The 21,888-nt window shown below is 36.5% G+C and overlaps 1 protein-coding gene across 8 annotated transcripts in view; it reads right to left on the bottom strand.

Moving 5' to 3' along the window:
- MTMR2 (myotubularin related protein 2) overlaps positions 1 to 21,888 on the bottom strand; it is a 111,880-nt gene that overhangs the window by 68,387 nt on the left and 21,605 nt on the right. For 5 of the 8 annotated variants that reach the window (XM_082627323.1, XM_082627330.1, XM_082627327.1 and 2 more), the window contains one exon: positions 6,598 to 6,703. In XM_082627323.1, the coding sequence (XP_082483449.1) occupies positions 6,598 to 6,703 (106 nt within the window). Of the gene's footprint in view, positions 1 to 6,597; positions 6,704 to 20,812; positions 20,886 to 21,888 lie in introns of all 8 variants that reach the window. The other 3 variants (XM_082627325.1, XM_082627326.1, XM_082627324.1) reach the window with 1 other exon arrangement.

Here is a 21,888-nt window from a genome sequence, read left to right as displayed (position 1 = left end):
CACAAGGTTTAGAAGTCTGCACTCACTACTGTAAGAAATGGGGATCCCCTTGAAGAATTTTTAAACAGGGTATCACATACGAAAGTGATGTCAGAGGAAGATTAGCCTTATGGTAGTGCATTAGCTGCATCAGACAAAGACAAGCCTATCAGACATAAGAACTAGAGGACTGTTAACAATGGAAAGTAAAGGGGAAATGAGCATTTTTCAAAAGATATGACATTCTGTTAAAAGAGAAAGTAACTTCGTATTTCTCATTCTCTTCAACTGATTAGTCAAAACACTTTTCCTGGGTACCTTCCACATTCCAAATATGGAGTTCTAAGGATACAAGACAGGACAACAGATATATCTGATCTGTATATATCTTACAGTATATTCTCTTTTTCTTTCCAGAACGTTTATTTTTCTTTAAATTCTTGTTTTTGTAAATGCCCTCCAAGTTTTTTAAATATGTTTAAATGTAGTAGTACTTTATTTACTTATAATGTAAACTGCTTTAGAATGTTCTGCCCTTTCTGCTCCCAAGGTATACCTTTGTCATAGTACCTATCATATAATCATGGATTTGCTTACCTCCTTTTCCACTGTACATATAGATTTTTCTTAAGTCTTCTGTATATACAATCATTTATAAATAATAAGAGTTTTGTTTCTTCCTTTCATTTCTTATATTATTTATCCTTTTCCTATTTTACTGGCTAGGACTTCTAGCATAATGTTGAATAAAAGTGGTGATAGAAATCATCATCATGTTTCTAAGTTTAAAGGAAATGCTTCTAACATCTTCCCATTAAGTATGAGGCTTATTGTGGAGTTTTGGTGGGTATCCTTTATTTCGCTAAGATGTTCTTTTCAATTCCTAGGCTCTCAAGAGTTGGTGGTGGTATTAATCATAATAAGTGCTAACTTCAATCAGTTTTTGCTCTGGCTATTGAAATAATTACATATAATAGACACTGTTCTCTGTTTACCTAACATCTGTGCTATGAACCTTAACTCATTCCAACTAGATTTGCATACTTACAGAATATGTCAATATTACATTCATGTACACACTCTAGATAAGAAATAATCCAATTATCTCTGACCTTTGGTTCATAAAGAAATATGAACAATATAACACAAATTTTGAAAGGATAATCACACTTGCTTGATTTAAGCCCATTAAATATTTCAAGGGCAGATGGTTAAGAACAAAACCCAAAATACTGTTAACTTTTATCTCATATTTATTTATATATACATGAACTATATAAATATATATATATATTCTGAGATCAAATAGGCCTTCTAAAATAGAGATAAGAAACACAGAATACAATTTCATTTTAATATTTGATTTTGAATTGAAGACAAACATCCGTATAAGTGTCATATCACAGGCATCAACAAAGGAAAGGGGATACCGCATAGCCTGACTTTTATCTTTTAATCACCACCATTTAAGGAACATACTTCGCTTAAAGCCCAATGCTATACTAATTACTATTTATACTATTAAATAGTATAAATACTATACTAATTAAAATTTATACTATTTATAAATAAATAGAGGTGTGCATTTGAATTTTAAAATCCTGTATTTCATGGGATTTTAGTCTTCAGTGAGCAAATAAATCAACCAAACACAAGTTCCCTAGGTTAATTCCACTGTCAAACTTTAAAAATATGTTCTTATTTAAGAAAGTCTGATTTTAAAAATTGCAAATTTTAAAATAATTAAAAATTCTATACAAAAGGATTTTAAGTTTTTTAAATGAAATTAAATAGGCTGCACTACCAAGTGAAGAACAAGTGAAGCAAAGAGAAAACACTAATGTTACTGAGGATTCAATTTATCAAGCCTAAGCTTGTGCTCAACTTTTTAGAAATATATCTACTGGATTAAACTTGTATATGACTTTTTCCACAACAAACAAGGCTCACAGGGTGAAAAAGTACCACAAATAGAATTCCACCTGAGTAAATACAAGTTCAAGATATCTAGAATAGTCCACTACCCTCACTGATTTCCCATTCTGCTTTACTGATGTAGGAGCAAAGAATCTTGCTTGACTAAGAAATTCATAACAGAAGCTTTTCACAGCTGTTACTCCACTACAACACTAACCTTTCAGGAAAGTGTCACTTCATGGTGCCTGCAGCAGAAAACCTATACAATTCGATTTAATATTTTTAATGAAACAGGATTAGCTTTTCAATGCATTATGTTCTTTACACTTCTATTTAAAAGTTGTTACTAACAGAGCTTCTAAAACATTGAGGCTCAGGGCAGAGATAAACAGTGAGGCTATGTGGAGAACTCAAAGCCTAGAGGTTAACCAACTTCAAATCATCTGTGAATGATGATGTTCAAACTACCATACCAAGCCCCTCATCTCATAAATAGAGCCAAACCATGGTCAAAGAACAACACAGCTGTCTGCAGTTAGTTGCACCTATAATTTACTGAACACTACCATTTTATAGCCACTAAAGGTATACATAATAAAAGCAAAATAGCATCAACTAACAAAATTGAGAAGGGGGAGAGATCAGATATTATTAGAAAAACCATCTTTTATGATTAATTAGAAAAGCAATTCTCACTTATTAAGGAATATTGAAAACCACTATTTCTACCTCAAAAATGTGTTAAAGTTATTCCTTTTAATTAAGAAAATCGCACTTCACATTTGAAAAAACTTAGCAACAAAATCATGGGAGAAGAGTCTCTCTGGATAATGTGCTGTACAGGAATATGACCAATCTGAGACCAAATATCAATAAAAGGGCAACACCTAGCTGTGTGCCTTTAAGCACATGATTTAATTCAGCTCTTCTGAATACCAGGTTGCTCTTTGTCAAACGGGGTAGTGAGATCTGTCTCACAGGATTGTTGTGAAAGTTAAATGAGGTAAGTCATGTATAAATATTTATCCAGGTAGCAAACTACATTTTTTTCAATTATTAGAAGTATGTTCTTCCTCCACCCTACACATACATTTGAAATCAGGCTGCATTTTTAAAATGATATTAAATGTTACTCATTCATTTCCCTTCCACAATGGAAAAAAAGACTGTGATTCAGGTAAAGATTATATCTAATAATCAAGGATATCTTTTAAAATGAGGAAACAGGAAAACAGTCAGCTTAAGCATATTAGTTTCCTTTTTTCTCTGTCCTTTCAGGCACTCTACCGTGGAAAGTACTGTTAACTTTTGGTTGCCCAAAACCATCTTCTCCTTAATTTAACATTTAACAATTATCTCTTCATTTGTCTATTAAAAATTATCTGAGGGCCCCACGAAGTTGTGAAAGATGCTGAACTGACAAGGCACTAATGGGGACAATTCCTGAAGTCATGGACCTGATGTATAAATTTAACAGATTCCCTTAGTATCCTAGTGCTAAGAGAGCCAATAATTCAGGACATTTTTGTGTCTAATGTAAAACCTGAAGGGACAACAGCATAAAGTAAGACTATTCCAGACAAACTTACATATATGATCACCAGACTCATTATCTCCAAATAGGATGTATGCAAATGATCTTTTGCTTCAGAAGGAGAATAAAAGTACTTTGTTACCTTTTTTTGGGAAGGGAGGGAGGGAGAGAGGAAGGAAGAAAGGGAGGGAGAACGTAGTGCCCAGATCTTGGTTTCTAATACCATTCTCCAATAAAAGAAATCTGGCTCCCTGAGAAATGGATGATGATTCTAGGACTGGGGCAGGAAGTATCAAGATGAGCTTGGAGTATCTTTCAGTGACAGAAAGTAAGGAAGAGCTAATAAACAAACAACAAACCAGAAAATCAACAACAGCAGCAAAACACCATAATGATGGCAGTATGTCAAAGGGACACAAGATCTGACCGAAAGAAATCCCAATCTGGAGCTGGAACAATTTGAGCAACAAAGTAGTACTGGACTGTAATATATAAAATAAATATCCATGAATCTATACTGATATAAATAAATGATTGCATAGATCAATAAATGAGGGAGAAGAGACAAATCTCTCATGCAAAAGAAATGAAAGGTGTTCCACTCTAACAAGGTAGAGTCTGGGCTCCTTAAGCATGGACTGTGCATAGTTACTTCCTTTCAAAGAGTACAGTATAAGGATAAGAAGGGGAAAAAAGAGTATTTTATAGTAAAGAACCTAACACTACCTCAACCAAGTGATTAATGTTTACAGCAACAGTGACAAATCATGTTGATAGTATGTACCTTTGATATATGATGAAAATGGCTCTTCACCTCTGTGGTCTTCTTCCCCAAAAGATATAATCACAGTCTAATAATGGGTAAAACATCAGATATTCTACAAAGTATCTGACCAGTGCTCTTCGAAACTAACAGGGTCATGAAAAACAAAGAAAGTCTGAAAACCTGTCACAGCCAAGAGGTGCCATGCCTAAGGAGACATGACTACTAAATGCAGTGTGGTATCCTGGATGGACCATGGAACAAAAAGAAGGACATTAGGTAAAAACTAAGGATATGTGAATAAAGCATTGATTTTAGTTAATAATGCATCAACATTGGTTCATTAATTTTGACAAACATACCATACTAATGTAAGATATTAATAATAGGGGAAACTGGATGTCAAGTATCTGGGAACTCTGTAGTATCTTTGCAATTTTTCTGTAAATCTAAACCTGTTCTAAATTTAAAATTTTATCTAATAAAAATAAGAAATCAATTATAATATTTAATCTGCAGATTAACATTATGACCCTTATTTTGTCCCAATGTAAGCCAGTCACTCTTATTATGGTATACATGACATCCTGAGGAAATAAAGGGGGTCTGCACACAGAGAAGCTGACAGTGGAGGCCTCCTTTCAGCATCCTACAATGTACTGCAATTCACACCCATGCCTAGTTAAGTAGTTTAACTAAGCTAACCCTCACAAGAATACACACATGGTTTAACATATTTTAGGCAAGAAACAGCAGGTAAAATATAATATTAATAATATAAGCACAGGCTAGAAATAAAAGCGACATTTCTCCCATTCCTAATATGAGTTCTTTATCAGTCAAAAGAAGTTAAAAACGATGATGTTTTTAAATAATAAAATCTGACCAGAAGTAGGCCAAAAAATTTCAAAATTATCAAGAGGCCTAGAGGCCTTTAATGTATTTTTATTAATGTAATGACTAAACCAAGCTTAGATACATATATCAAATACGTATTTTTATTTTTTATTTTATTTTTTTTATTTTTTTTTGCGGTACGCGGGCCTCTCACTGTTGTGGCCTCTCCCGTTGCTGAGCACAGGCTCCGGACGTGCAGGCTCAGCGGCCATGGCTCACGGGCCCAGACGCTCCGCGGCATGTGGGATCTTCCCGGACCAGGACACGAACCCGTGTCCCCTGCATCGGCAGGCGGACTCTCAACCACTGCGCCACCAGGGAAGCCCTCAAATATGTATTTTTAAATAGTAATAAATTAATGAAAGGCAACAGTGGACTTATATCCACTATTATTAATGATAAACCCTGCCCTAAATGTATGCTGTGCTTCAAGATAACAGCTAATGATATTATGAGGGCTTTTTAACCAGCAAAACATATATTCAGATTATAAAGATAAATGTTTATCATTTGTAGCAATGTTTAAAGTCCTGCTAAACCCAATTTAGTATTTTATGACATTTCACAAGAGATAATGGCAAATATGCAGAAGCCTTTACACACGCTTCTAACCTGTCTTCCTTACATTTGTTCGATTCTGGTTTTGAAAATGAAATACATGAAAAAGATAGATTCTCAATATAGTCTCAACAGCAAATGACTTCATTAATGAAAACAATGTTTTAGTTAAAATTGTGAAAGTATAACCACTGAGAAGGCAGTCACTTGATTAGAATAAAAAGATTTTGAGGTAAGGTTTAAAGGTTATCACTACATATGAAATTCATTTTCCCCATCATTCATAGACAAGCAGCAGTAGAAAAGCAGATGAATCCAAAAATGCACAAAGTGCTACAGGATATCATTGATATGGTGAATTTCATAGCAACAAGACCTTTAATAAATAGAGGAATACCTATGTACTATAATGAGGTATGTAGCAACTATAGCACAGTATTTAAGTGACTTAGCTCCAGAACTGGACTACATGAGCTGTAATACTGACAATTAAATTTATTAGCTATGAGACCCTGGACGGGTTATTTAATCTCTCTCTGAGTTACTGTCATCTGTAGAATGGTAGCAATAATAATTTCTACCTCACGGGATCGCTAAAAGTATTACAAGAGGTATTTCATTAGAGCACTTAGAACAATACTTGGCACATGTTAAGTACGCAAAAAATATTAGCTATTATTGGGAGTAAAGCATTATGGGAGTACTCATGAAAATCTTTTATATCACAAAATTCATTAATTATCTTAAAGATATCAAACCCAGAGATGAATTACACATTTTTCTTTTACAAATAAATAAGAATGGCCTGTTCTGGGATATTACATAAAGACTCAGGTCTTTGAGACTTCCATCAGTGTCTCCTTCTTAATTAGTTAAAGGTTATACTGATAGTGTGGCCACAAACAGCTAACAGAAAATACTCACTAGAACTTAGAAACAGTATACGTACCCTCAAATCAGGAGAAAAGTTCTCTGCAGAAGTTGATATGGAATCCGATGATACAACAGAAGCTGATTTTGTATGCACTGAATTCTCTGAATGAGAAGTGGAAGCACTACAAGATACAAAAGCACAGTGTGTTTGAAAAATGGGCGTGTTAAAAACCAATTTCAGAAATTTTATTAACTATAACTATTATTTCTTAAAACTTCCACTGCCAACCAGTCCTTCTTTGCCTATTCAATCTTATCTCCAAATACTGATAAATTGCAAGCTCTATTGGTAAGAATAGGGCTAAGTATTATTACCATCCACATTCCCTCTGGACAAGCTTCCCCAGTACTCATGAATACACTCCAGGTTAATTCTTCCTTTTTATCCAACCATCCATTTATTCATCCAATGATCAGGCTAATGTGCAAAACCATTACACCAGGCACTATGATTTGGAGATAAGTATGGCAAAACCCTCATGTTCATAAAGCTCACAAGCTTGTGAAAGAGACAGACAAGTAGATAATGGTGCATTGTGATAACTCTACCTACATACACACACACACGGGGTGGGGTGAGGGCAGAGAGAGAGAGAAAGAGAAAGAAGGACTATGATTACGAACTTGGAGAAAAGAAAAGAAAGCACCTAACTCTACCCAGGAAAGTTCAGGGAAGACATCACAGAGGAGGTGATATCTGAACTGAGTCTTGAACGATAGGAAACTGTCAGGCTGACAAACAAGTAAGGGAATTCCAAAAACAAACAAAAAACACTACAGCAGTATAGAATTATCAAAGAGCACAGAACACTTGAGAAACTACAAATAGTTCGACAGTGCTGGATGAGCAGAAGAGCAGAAGATAGAAAGATGAGCCTGTCTTTGTACCTTGTACCTTTCCACCAAACCAAATTCTATGTTTTTAACAAGCCTGTCTTAAATATCCACTTCTTCCTTTACAATAAGTAATCACACTCTGGAGTTACTTTTATTCTCTTAAATTCTTATAGAACTTTTGATACCTGATCACATACTGCCTTTTACTGTTTACTGATCTCAGGTATGTAAATTTAGTTTCACCAACTAAAATTTAAATACCCCAAGCGGGAGGACCGTGTCTTTATTTTCCTTAAAATCGACTTCAGTGCCTGTGTATACAGTTAACATGTATTATGTTTCTTAAATTCAAAAATACAGGACTTCCCTGGTGGTCCAGTGGTTAAGACTCCGCATTTCCACTGCAGGGGCCATGGGTTCAACCCCTGGTCAGGGAACTGAGATCCCACATGCCCTGCGGCCAAAAATACAGTGACAATATACCTATGCCACAAACTGAAATGATTTACATCATTTCCTTTTATCAGTAAAAAAAAAAAAAAATTTTAATTATTTAAGGAAGAAAAATCAATGGTAGAAAAATCTCAGACACTCTGAATTGAAACTTAAAGTTCTGACAAAAAAATATTTTTTTCTAAGGTTTCATTCCCAACATATTAAAAGTCTCCCTCACATGAAAAGTCAAAACTTCTTCATTAGATTCTGATGGAATAATCCACCTTGAGGTTGTGATAATATTTAAGAACCATATTTTTGTTTTAAAATTTGTCCATCATAAACCTGTGTATAATGATTACTAAACTATTTTTACAATGTGAAAATCATCTCCCCTCAAAAAACTGTCAGTTCATTTTTTATTGGTTTTTTCAGCTTTATTGAGGTTTGATTACTAAAAATTGTATATATTTTAGGTGTACATGTTTTGACATATGTATACATTGTGAAATGATCACCACAATTAAGCTAACTGAAACATCCATCACCTCACAGTTACCTTTCTCTGGTGAGAGAATTTGAGATCTACTGTCTTGGCAGTTTCAAGTATACAATGCCGTATTACTAACTATAGTCACCATGCTATACATTAAGTACCCAGAACTTAATTTATAACTGAAAATTTGTCCCTTTTGATCAGTATATGTACACTTTTTCCCTCTTCAGATAGGATTTGAAAACATTTTCTTTCACTCGGTAGGTCACTTTTTCATTTTGTTTATTTTTTCTTTTGTTATAGGGAAACTTTTTGTTTTTAATGTAGTCCCAATAGTTTATTTTTGCTTTTGTTGCCTGCACTATTGGTGTCAAATCCCAGAAACCATTCTCAAGACCAACACCAAAGAGCTTTTTCCCTATGTTTTCCTCCAGGAGTGTTACAGATTCAGGTCTTACTTTTAAATGTTTAATCCATTTTGTGTTGATTTTTGTGTGTGATGTAATACAAGAGTCCAATTTCATCCTTTTGCATGTGGATATCCATTTTCACCAACACCATTTATTGAAGAGTCTATCATTTCCCCACTGTGCATTCCTGGTGCCCTTTCAAAGGCAAGTTGAGTGTATACATGTGTGGTTCTAGTTCTGGGCCCTCTATTCTGTTCTAATGTCTATGCGTCTATTTTCTTATGCTGGTACCATATTGTTTTGATAACTATAGTTTTGTAATACAGTTTGAAGTTAGGAAGTATGATGCCTCCAGCTTTGTTCTTTGTGCTCAAGATTGCTTTAGCTATTTCAGGTTTTGTGTGGTTCCATACTGACTTTAGAATTGTTTTTCTATCTGTGAAAAATGCCATCAGAAATTTTATGTAGAATGCGTTCAATCTGTAGATCACTTTGGGCAGCAGTGACATTTTAACAAGATTAATTCTTCAAATCTATTAACATAGGATAACTTTCTATTGATTTGTGTCTTCCTCAATTTCTTCCATCATTTTATAGTTTCCTTCATACAGGTCTTTTACTGCCTTGGTTAATTTTACTCCTTAGGATTTTATTCTTGTTGATGTTATTGCAATGAATTTGTTTTCTTAATGTCTTTTTTGGAAAGTTCATTGCTAGCATATAGAAACAACTGATTTCTGCATGTTGATTTTGTATCCTGCGACTTAACCTGAATTTGCTTATTAGTTTTAACAGTTCTTTTGGTAGAGTTTTTAGTGTTCCATGTATAAGATCATGCTATCTACAGTATGTTTTTATATATTTATACAAAGTGAAAACCATCTCCCCCAAAATAAACGGTCACTTCACTTAAATGAATGAAAATGGCATTCCAGTGTGAACACTTCAAAATTGTTTTTTCAAATACAAACATCTCTTTATTTTATTAACTATTGCAAAGTATAATTGTGTAATTTTTTTGTATCCAAAAATCTATATTATACAAAGGAGCAGTCATAAGAATTCTATTATCTAGTTTTATAATGCAAGGAAAGATAAACTGGTAGCCTGAGAATGATTTCTTCCTTTTTTCCTGTACCAATTTCTGAGTAATTAAATTCCATGTGCATTAAAGTAACAAGTAAAATAGACAAACTTTAGGCACAGTACTCTAACAGATATTGATTGCTGCCTGCTCCATATATATACACACCCCTTTCTTTCCTGACTTTAGTGAGGACAGTTTGTGGCCAGCCCAAGATGATGTGCTTGTTTTTGGCTCCCTTGTGTCTAGGAAACAATGTGACACAATTTTGGCCAATGAGATTTAAGGGGCAGTTTATTAATTGTTATTGAAGCCTCTTATGTTCTTAATAAAGGGGAGCAGAAATAGAAAGGCGGTCCTTAACCTTTCCTACTTTCTCTTGCCTGTACCAAGAACATAAAGCTTGGATATACTGTGGCCATCCTGTAAACATGAGCAAATGCTGGCTTGCAAAGGACACAAAAGAGCATAAAGTCCTTTCCTGGTGAGCAGCTGAATCTACACCAACAACTAACTCCCTACTTTGGGAATTTTGGTTATGTAAAATAAATGAAGTTCAATTTTTAAAATCACTAATGGAGTTTTCTATTCTGTATAGCCAAACACAATTCTAAGTGTTACAGCAATCAACACCTCACAAAGTCTATTTTGAACAAGCTGAAATGCATGGTACTATTTTTTATGTATATGACCTTCTGGGAAAACAGAAAAAACATGTAAAGGCAATAAAACACAATTTGGAATTATGGGTAGTGTATACCTAAAAATAATAGTATCAATAGGAATATTATAGCATGTACCATAAAGACACCAAATAGTTCTTTAGAGCCAAAGTATGAAATAAACAAATTTAAGAGAAATAAAATAACAAACAAAACCAGGTCTTGCAACTAATACTTTGCAGTCTCAAAGAATCAGTCTTTCAAGCAAAAGTGTGGAAAACAGCCTTTAATTATTAACTTCTCTTTTCAGATACACATAAACGTGGGTAGATATTGTGATCTACACTGTTGCATTTGAATAAGCACTAAAAGGTTTTAAACTCCAGGCAGGCAACGAGGGGCTGGAGGGGACAAGGGTGGGAATACTTGTGATTACAGCAAACACAAATACACACACCACCACCACCACCACCACCAGAACTCCTGAAAGTTCTGGTATAAACATGAAGTGGCTACTCAGACTGAGGGTGGCCACAGAATACAGTTCTTTTTCAGCAGTTATTTTTCTCCTGTCATATGGGCTCTATGCATGCTTCTGATCACCAGGGCTACTACAATAATACAACCTAATTTCCACTGCTCTCTTCCATTTCCCCACTGCTCATCTTGAGGTCAAGCTCTCTATGTTGACCTTTTATGACCTGTTCCACAAACAAGCTCTGTATTTCCCTGAATTCATACCTTTGCTCATGCCATTCCAAAAAGAATGCCCATTTATCCCAATCTATTTATTAACATCCTACTTACACTTTAAGACCCGGTTAAAAGGCTAGCTTTTCCAAGAAATCTTCCCCAGGTCTTCCAGCTGGAACAAAACTCTCAGTCGACTACACTTCTGCCTATACTCTAAAATGGCACTCAACACCTTCCACATTAGACTAGAGCTCTTTGGTTACACAGCCTCCTCCTTTTAAAATTATAAACTGCTAGAGAATAAGAATCTTGTAATTGGCAAGGCATTTGAACTCAGAGCAAAGACTGCAGTCTGCTAATCTCATTAAGTAACCAATGACACTTTGATTTTCCTAGGCCCAGAAACTTCACTACATAAATTTCAATCCAAACATTCCTGTTATCCTTGTCATCCTGAACTTCAAAAATGCCAGACCTTCTGGTCCGACTATGTGTTTTCTCCATCCATCTTCCCTGCCCAAGTCTTCCTTCAGCTCCTGACTTTTCCTAACCTTTATACTAGACTGTTTACTCCATACTGAATAAATTTTCTTACATCTTCAACCAAATTCTCCCCTCCACCTCTCTGCTTCAACTGAGATCTCCTTCCAGGAATCCACTTCACTGCAGCCTTTTCTAGAGAAAACTTTCTTGTCCCACATCTTAAGAGCCCAAAGGTGAAGCCAGCATTTCCCCAGCTCCTTTCTCATGCTTCTACACTAGTATTACTTTTCCATCTTCATATATAAAAGCCTTCTTCCTCTGAGGTTCATGGGATTTGGGTATAAAACCTCTCTGTAACTATCATCCACTCACCTTTTAATTACTCCTCCTCACTCAGTAAGAACTTTCTAATCTGGCTCACTTTCTTCTCTAAAGCTTCTTTCTACTCCAAAAGTGCCTTCATCATGGGAATTTTAATGACCATAAGGGCAAACTAGCAACAACCTAGTCAAAATTCCTCACTTCCTACATCCCTTATCTATATCCCCACCTTAGCAATGTGCTTCTGTACTTTATCATTTCTGGAAACTACCCAGACTTTGTAATCTTAAACTTAAGGAAACCAATATCTGACCACAGATGCTATTCTTTCCAAATATCTCAGTTTCTTAACTTTCCCTTCATCTAATCTTCAACCTAGTGGTGACAACTCATCCTTCAACTCCTCCATTTGTCATTATCCTTCATGCTTTACTGCTCTCTCTATCCCCTTTCACTTCCTTCCCCATCCAACCTGGAATACACAGTAACATTTTATACTCTCTCTCGCCAAACACTCAGTATCCTTATATCCTTATCCACTGACCACCACTTCCCTAACTAATCCCTAAATTCAGATCAATATATTGAATAACTATCTACCTTCTCCTGTGCTAATGGAATAAATTTTCACATTGGGGCCATTTAAAACTCATGGTTAGAAAATATTAGCTAGGCCCTGGGCAGTGCTCAGCAACACTCCCACTTACCAAGTGATTCTTCTAAACCATCACTATCTTTTCCCCAAGCCAATCACATCCAATTAATCCAAAGTCCTGTAGAGTCTACCTCCCTATCTTTTTTTTTTTTTTTTTTTTTTTTTTTTTGCGGTATGCAGGCCTCTCACTATTGTGGCCTCTCCCGTTGCGGAGCACAGGCTCCGGACGTGCAGGCCCAGCGGCCAAGGCTCATGGGCCCAGCCGCTCTGCGGCACACAGGATCCTCCTGGACCGGGGCACGAACCCGCATCCCCTGCATCAGCAGGTGGACCCTCAACCACTGCGCCACCAGGGAAGCCCCCTATCATCTCTTGAATGCATCCTTTTTCCTATCCTAATTCTTACTGTCTTAGCTCGACACCTCTTCCCTCAATTACTCATCCAATATATCATCCCAAACTAATACCAAAGTGATCTTTCAAAAACAGATCTGATCCTATCATTCCTCTGCTTAAAACTTTTTTCTAAATTGAGATATAATAGACATATAACATTATATTAGTTTCAGGTGTACAGCATAATGATTCCATGTTTGTATATATTACGAAATAATCACAGTTAAGTCTTGTTAACATCCATCACCATGCATATTTACAATTTTTCTTCTAATGAGAACTTTCTTTAAAATAAATTTATTTATTTATTTATTGGCTGCATTGGGTCTCCATTGCTGTGTGCGGGCTTTCTCTAGTTGCAGTGAGTGGGGGCTACTCTTTGTTGCAGTGTGTGGCTTCTCATTGTAGTGGCTTCTCTTGTTGTGGAGCACAGGCTCTAGGCATGCGGGTTTCAGTAGCTGTGGCTCGTGGGCTCTAGAGCGCAGGCTCAGTAGTTGTGGCGCACGGGCTTAGTTGCTCCGCGGCATGTGGGATCTTCCCAGACCAGGGCTCGAACCCATGTCCCCTGCATCGGCAGGCGGATTCTTAATCACTGCGCCACCAGGGAAGTCTCTGATGAGAACTTTTAAGATCAACTCTCTTAGCAACTCTCAACTATACAATACAGTATTATTAACTATAGTCACCATGCTGTACATCACATCCCCATGACTTTATTTCATAACCAGAAGTACTCTGACCACCTTCACATTTCACCCATTCCCTCCTACACTAATCCCCTGCCTCTGGCAACCACCAATCTGTTCTATGTGAGTTCGGTTTTTGTTTTTCAGATTCCACATATAAGTGAGATCATACAGTATCTGTCTTTCTCTGACTTATTTCACTTAGCATAATGCTCTCAAGATCCACCCATGTTGTTGCAAATGACAAGATTTCCTTCTTTTTATGGTAAATAATATCCCGTTTTGTGTGTGTGTGTGTGTGTGTGTGTGTGTGTGTGTGTGTGTGTGTGTGTGTGTGTGTGTAGCACATTTTCTTTATCAATTCATCCATCAGTGGACCCTTAGGTTGCTTCCATATTTTGGTATTGTAAATAATGCTGCAATGAACATGAGGGTGCACATATCTTTTTGAGTTAGTGTTTTCGTTTTTCTCAGATAAATATCCAGAAGTCGAATTGCTGGATCATACAGTAGTTCTATTTTTAATTTTTTGAGGAACCTCCATCCTGTTTCCCATAGCGACTGTACCACTTTATATGCCGACCAACAGTCTACCAGGGTTCCCTTTTCTTCACATCCTCACCAACACGTGTGATGTTTTGTCTTTTTGATAAGAGCCATTCTAACAGGTGTGAGGTGATATCTCATTGTGGTTTTAACTTGCATTCCCTGCTTAAATCTTCAGTGATTACTCACTGCCTACAGAATCGAGCCCAAACTCCTTAGCACAACACTTGAAGTCTTTCATGATCTGGCCTTTGTTCTACATATCTAGCTGGAGCTCTTATTCATCTGAACCCATTGGGAACGGCTTGCAGATTCTCTAAGTTCTTTAGCTACTTCATGCATCTGCACCTTTGTTAATCCTGCTGTCTTTGCCTCTAATGTCCTTCGTACACTTCCATGCCCTCTTTGCCCCTATCCATCTTGTAAACATGACTACTTCTTCCTTCACTGTTCACGGTACATATTTCTATCATAATACCTGTAACACTGTATTGTATTTACTCATCTACGAGCTCCTCTTCTCAGACACTTTGTTATTGTTTACTATTCCAAGATCCTTTACCACAGATCATTTCCCTATCTTGCTCGCAATAAAATATGTAAAGCGTCTAAAAAAAATGTAGCACCACATGTAAGTATCGATATTAGCTGTAACTATTTATGACAAATGAGTGTTATTACACAGGAATTACGCCACCCCAAGTAAGATTAGCTGCATAAATTTAAAAAAGTATAATGGCAAGGTTGCTGTTTCACCTCTCATTAATACTACTTTCAGCTGTGACATATTACAAGTCAGAATACAAATGTCCCCTAGTGACTGTACCCACAGATTTACTGGGGGGGCAGAGGGGACAGCAAGAACTACAATTAAAGACCTGGTATTCACAAAATAAGGAATTATGTCTTTTGGACAACATGATGTTAGAAGTATTCGAAAAATGAATATTTTTCCCACTATAAGGGCATGTGTATTGGCACTGTGAATGCAATTTAAAAATGAAGTCTGTCGTTGACATGAACTGATGGTGCCCCCCCAAATTCTTACAATGAAGCTCACTATGAGCCCCAAAGTGTTTATAATTGGTGACAGGGCTTTTAGGAGATAATTAAAGTTAAATGAAGTCATAAGGGTTGGGTATAAGTTAAGATCGATAGGATTAGTGGCCTTATAAGAAGAGGAAGAGAGAAAGCCTGTCGTTGCCCCCATCCCTACCTGACTCTGCAAGCACACACCAGGAAAGGCCATGTAAGAAAACAGCAAGAAGACAGCCACCTGCAAGCCAGTCAAAGAGAGTCCTCACTGGGAACTGAATCGGCCAGCACCTTGATCCCAGACTTCCCAGCCTCTAAAACTGTGAGAAATAAATTTCTGTTGTTTAAGCCACAAGTCTATAGTATTGCTTTGTATGCAAGCCTGAGCTGACTAATACAGTCACAGAGAATAAAATTCATCAGAGGAGTTTTTCTTGGATATACTGATAGAAGTGAAAGATTTCCAATTTGAAATTGATAATATAAAATTAATTTTTTTCTTTACAAAAAAAGCTCAAAAGTTCTGAGAAGTACTAAAAAGGACATGGCAGTCCTACCAGAAGAGACTTAATTATGTCATCAAAAATAACCTTTCTCTGGGAAAAATATGAATAAAAATTAATGTTCATGTTGCCTATTATGTTTTCCACAGAACTACCTTTCCCAAAACTGTTCACCCCAACTTGATAGACACTCCAACTGTATGCAGTCATTTCCATCAAGAAACAGTTTATATTTTCATTTCTTCTTCCCTTCCTTTCTTTCACATTGAATGTGTTTTTTATTTCCCATTTCATGTCTCACTGTAGCTCAATACACTTTTGCTGAAAAAAGCTGGAATCAGCTCATAACTGGATTCATTCAGGGATGTCAGTCACATCACTTTCTAATATATAATATTCAAATCTACAAGAATAATGTTCTTCAAGCATCACTCCAACAATCCTGTAGCACCTGTATTCATTATGATGAAAGTGAGTATACTGGTACCCAATTGCCTCCAAATCAAATTAAATCTCGTAATAGCTTTCAGAGTGCCAAGGCTCTCCACCATACCTACTTCTAGCTCCAGTTTACATTTCACTCCAGCCAGACAAACCTGTTCCTTGCCCCTGGTCATGAGAATCAGACTCTTCTCTGTTTCCGCTCAGAATAGCTTCTAATTTAGTCTCCAAACTGTCTTCTCTTTTAACCAACTCTGGTTTTTAACCATCTGAAACTTATCTTGAAGGTGCATTTTCCACAATAAACCAGTCCTAAGTTATTCTTACTGATTCCTTTCAATAAGTCTAGTCATTCCAACACCTTTGCATTTGTATTCAGTTATGTTTACATTGATGCACTATGTTTATACTGATTCATTTTGTCTGTATGGATTCACTGTTTAATGCACATATACCTTTAAAAAATTTTTAACAATTACCAAACCCTGACTATGTACAAAATACTAGATTACAGAACAGCCTCTGCCCTTGAGATTTCAGCCCGATAAGAGACATTATACCACATAAGCATACCAATAATACCATGAGAGGTACCAACAAGGGCCAGGAGAAAAAACTCAAAGGAAATGGTAATAATTTGAGGATTAGAGAAAAGAAGAAATACATTAAGTTGAACCATTTGAAATTGCTGTTTTGTAGGTAAAATGGTCAAATATCAACTATTCCACATGGCTCGATGTGTTCAAATGAAGGAGAAAGAAATTCAGCTGGGTCTTTAAGGAAGGACTGCAAGGCACAGATCAAGGCTTTGCAAAACACAAGCACCCCCTCCCACCCCCCCAACACACACACACACACACACACACACACACACACACACACACACAGAAATTTTTTATAAGAGTTTTGGCAAGTATAGGGCGTATTTTGTGAATAATAAGTCACTGACTCAAACAAAATAGATAAAAGGCCTGGTACCAGAACACTGCGAATCCTAAATGCCAGGCTTAAAAACCTTGCTAGGAAAAGGCAAGGGGTTCACAATGAGAAACCACTCCACACCCTCTAGGGTGGCTAAATTCAAAAAGACAATAACAAGCGTAAGCAAAATTGTGGAGAAATTGGAACTCTCATACATTGCGGATGGGAATGTTAGATGGTATAGCCACTTTAGAAATCAGTCTTGCAGTTCCTTAAAAGGTGAAATGGAGTTACCAAATGACATAGCAATTCCACTCCTAAACATATATCCAGGACAAATGAAAACATGCCTACTTAAAAAACTATACAAATGTACACGGATATTCACAGTAGCATTATTCATAATAGCCAAAAAGTTAAAATGCACCATGCCACCCCCCTGCTTGAAATCCTTCCATGGCTCCCCACTGCTCTTACTTACCTTAGCCTCAAGTAGCTACATGATCTGCCCCCGCCTCCTTCTCCAGCCTCCTCTTGTACATCTCTCTCTCTCTCCTTGCTCTTCTGTCCAACCACAGTGGCCTTCTTTGAGATCCTTAAATAAGCTGGCACCTGTGCAGGGAGCCTAGTTCTGCAAAACTCCCTGACTAGTTCCTCTAAGACTACAAACTTTAAGAAGGAAGAACTGTCCATTTTGTTCGCCATTCTATTCCTAAGACCTAGCATGGTACCTGGTATAGAACAGGCACTCAAGAAATACTGCTCAAACTAATTAATGAGTGAAAAAACGAGAATGATCAAAAGATTGAATTATTCTAATCAAATTCATCAGAGGCCATGACTAGAACATAAGACAAGATGAAAAAGAAATGTGGCAAAGGGGGGCTGGAGGGGACAGAACAAAGCAGAGGAAGATAAACAGAAAGTTTCATTTTCCTTCTGGAGTTCCTGTGCATGTGTTACTTTATATACCATATATAGTATTCCATTTCCATTGAAAAATTTCTTAGGACATTGGAGCAAATATTTTGTTAAGGAGGTTATGTCTTAAGTGAATGACAAATAATCCTTAAACAACTGGTAGGAATTGTTTTTTGACTGTTATTTCTACTGGAATGATTAAAGAAAAGGTTGGCAATTAAGAAACAAGGATACTTAACAGCAGTGTCCATGGCCAAGTGACGTAATCCCCACTCCCCATTACAGTTTCATTATCTGTGAATAGTACCGATTAGACTATTTTAATGGTTAGCTTTTTGATGGTCAGATACCTCTTTGAAAAATCTCATGAAAGCTATTCCCTGAATTGTTGACAACGTCAGGGACTTTAAGGTTAAGAACTGTGGCCTAGATAATTCCTTTTAGTTCTAACATAGTCCAGAGCTTCAGAAATGAGTATTCTGCCTTTTGAAATATTCACACAATATCTAGATAAATACTGAAAAATTAAACTGATTGTCCAAAAGGTATATGTGTAAGTGTATATATACATATGTTTTTTCTAATTAGGTAATCACAGTCTTGAATATGAAGTTAAGACTCAAACTAAATAGAAATATTCCAATATTGTATTTCATACAACAGAGTCAAAAGGAAACTAAATCCAATAGCTATACTTATTTCAGGAACTCTGGGCTACCAATGTGTAAATTCAACACCCCTGATTATAGATAAATAGAAACGATACCCTATCAAGAAATATAAGCCACAATTTCTTTATATATTTTCATTGTTTTTATATTAAGTGATTTTATCAGAAGCTATATCTATCTTTTAAAATACACTTGAAAAATATTCTAATTTAGCTAAGTAATGATTCTTTTTTCCATTTTTTCTTTTTTTTTTTTTTTTAAACTAACTAGATGGGCCACAGAAGTCTCCCCCATAATGTCATTTCAAGTGCAATGGAAAGACCTTCACTGTCCGCCTCCCTGGCCCTACCATACATTATTAACAGCTTCCACCATTAGGGCTTCTGAGCTTAATGATTCTATTTCAAATGTCATACATTTCAAAACATACCTGTAATAATCAGGGGGAGATACCTCCTTAAAAATATACATATGGTTGGCTCAGTAACTCTTCTAAATAAATAATTTCATCAGAATGAATTGGAACACAAGAATATAAACTCAGTGACTCAGGAACATCACCCTTGCCAATGCCCAACATGGTTATGTTTCAAGGCTTCTTATTCTGTGATTCGCACACTTAATCTAACCTTGTGGCCTCAGTACACTGGAACTCGTCATTAGCTTCAGTGGCCTGACTCACTGGACTGCTTCTCCTCTGCCAAGGTGAAAAACGAAAACACATGACTTGGAGTAATCTTGGCACTTGTGTTTCTGACAGCACACTCATTTTTCTTTCAAACACCGCATGTGGTTTTCCTTCACAAGTCTCTTTCCAAATCTGCAGGCCATATTCCATTTCTTAAGAGTTTAGCTACCTTCTACATTACAGCAAATTGTCTATCCTCAATGGTTCCATTTTCTTAGTACCCACTCGTTCCCTAATTCCTTCCCATCTGGCTTCTGCCTCTATCAAGCCCCTAAAATGGCTCCTTCCTATAGTTACTAATAACCTGATTATTTTTTTAAAAAAAGGTCTTTCTCAGTTCTGATACTATAAATTCAGCTCTCTTCACTAGCATATTCTTTTGGTTATCCCATATCTCAGTTTAATTTCATCAATACTCTTGAGCATCTACTATATGCAAGACACTACTGTTCTAGGAACTACTAGAGATACAGAGATAACATAGGGTTGCTGCCCCTAGTGAGCTTTCACTCCAATGTACTTAATATAAGTACAGAAAAATCACAACACAATATAGAATATGAAAAATGAATGAAATAAAGAACTTAGGGGTTGGGAAATTGGAATGCTCATATACAGCTTTAACTTAGGGGCTTGAAAAAGGTTTTAAGAGGTAGCATTTGAAGTTAGACTACAGAAGAGGTTTAACACCTTCTCAACAATTTCACTAAGCAAAAGAACAATATGAAAAAAAGAAAAGAAAAAGAAAGTATTAGGAAATTCAGAGCATATTAAAGCTATTTTAAGAGGCAGACCACTTTGGTTGAAGTGTGGGATACTTGTAAGGCTCAATCAGAGATATGCCAGAAAAGGTAAGTTTTGATTAGCCTGTACAAGTTCTAAAAAATAAGTTGGTATCTAGATATTTAGTTCTGAAAGCAGTGAGAAGCCACTGAAAGTTTCTGTGCTTTCGGAAGATCATTTTAACAATAGGTCAAAGAATGGATGACAACAGCAGGAAAATCTGTTCGAAAACTATTAGGAGACCTCCTCAAGTCAGAGGTAAGAAGGGCCTCAACTAGCAGAAAAATGAAATAGGAGCGGATGCAAGGCACACTGGAGACAGAATCAATAGAACTTGGCAAATGACTTGACATGATGAGAACGGGAGAGAAAAGGGTCAAAATATGAACCCAAGTACTGCTGACTGAGAAACCAGTGTGCCAAATTAGAGAGCAAGAAAAGTAGGTAGTTTGGGGAGCTAATGAGTTTCATCTTGGAATTTTTAAGACTGAGGTGGCATCAAGGCATCCACAGAGAAACATACACACCCCATGCAGCAGTAGGCCAAAGGATTTTATATTTTACCTGGTCATGCATTTGTTCATCCATTCATTCAGGCAATTTTGATCTGCTGCTTACACTGTGTTGGATGAGTGCACTGTGAAGATACATGCAATACGGCAACATTAGATGTGCTCCCAAATTAAATCTTCATGGGAGAGGCTGACTCCTATTCAACTATCTATGAAACTGACTGTGATAAATGCTATAAGAGTGGTTTAAAAAATACTCTAGAGTAGAAGAGCAAAGGACTAAGTGCGACTGGGAAAGGTTGAGGCAGACCTGAAAAATGTGTCATTTTGTTATGGACAACGGCCCGTTAATAGGATTTGATGGTAGAGTGGAAAACTAAAAACATTCCACACAGAGAACAGCAGAAGTAACTAGATTACTTGGGGAAACCCATGTGACTGGGCTTTGTGGATCATGGCAGGGGTGGAGGCAAGAAAGGCTGAGCTATGTTCTATGAAGAAACCATAGAAATTGTGGTTCTATGAAGGATACCATAATAAGAGTTCAGATTCTATTCTGTAGACAATGGGAAGCCATCAAACATTTCTGAGCATAAGTGTTACATAATCAGCTCTATGTGCAGAGAGAGATTCTGCTGGCATGATGGAGCACCAACTGGGGGAAAACCTCTAGAGGAAGTCAGACTAGTTAACAGGCTATTGAACGAAATAATTAATAGACATTTGGAAGAGGCCACACAATGACAAAGACACGAAATACAGAAGAAAGAGCAAATTTGAATGGGTTATTGAAAATATGCAGTAGATTTTGATGTTGTTGAACTTGAAGCTCTTACAAAGTACCCAAGTGTTCATTAAGTGGAAGTACAAAACTTTTCCAGTTTTGAAATTCTTTGGAGAGGTTACAGTTAGTTGACAGCTAAATCCATAAAACTGAATCATGTAGCCCAGGGACAGGATGTATAAAGCAATAAGAGATTTGAGATTTAGTGAACAGAACTACAGTCATTTTCACAGAATACAGACTGGAGGGAGAAGTCTAAAAAAAATGGCCAGAGAGATGAAAGAATCAAGAGAAAAAGTTTAGTGAAAGCCAAAAAGAGTGTTTTAAATTGATAGTTCATAATA

Source organism: Mesoplodon mirus, assembly GCF_964341445.2.
Source record: "Mesoplodon mirus genome assembly, chromosome: 7".
Lineage (NCBI taxonomy): Eukaryota > Metazoa > Chordata > Mammalia > Artiodactyla > Ziphiidae > Mesoplodon > Mesoplodon mirus.
This window is presented reverse-complemented; position numbering and strand designations above follow the sequence as displayed.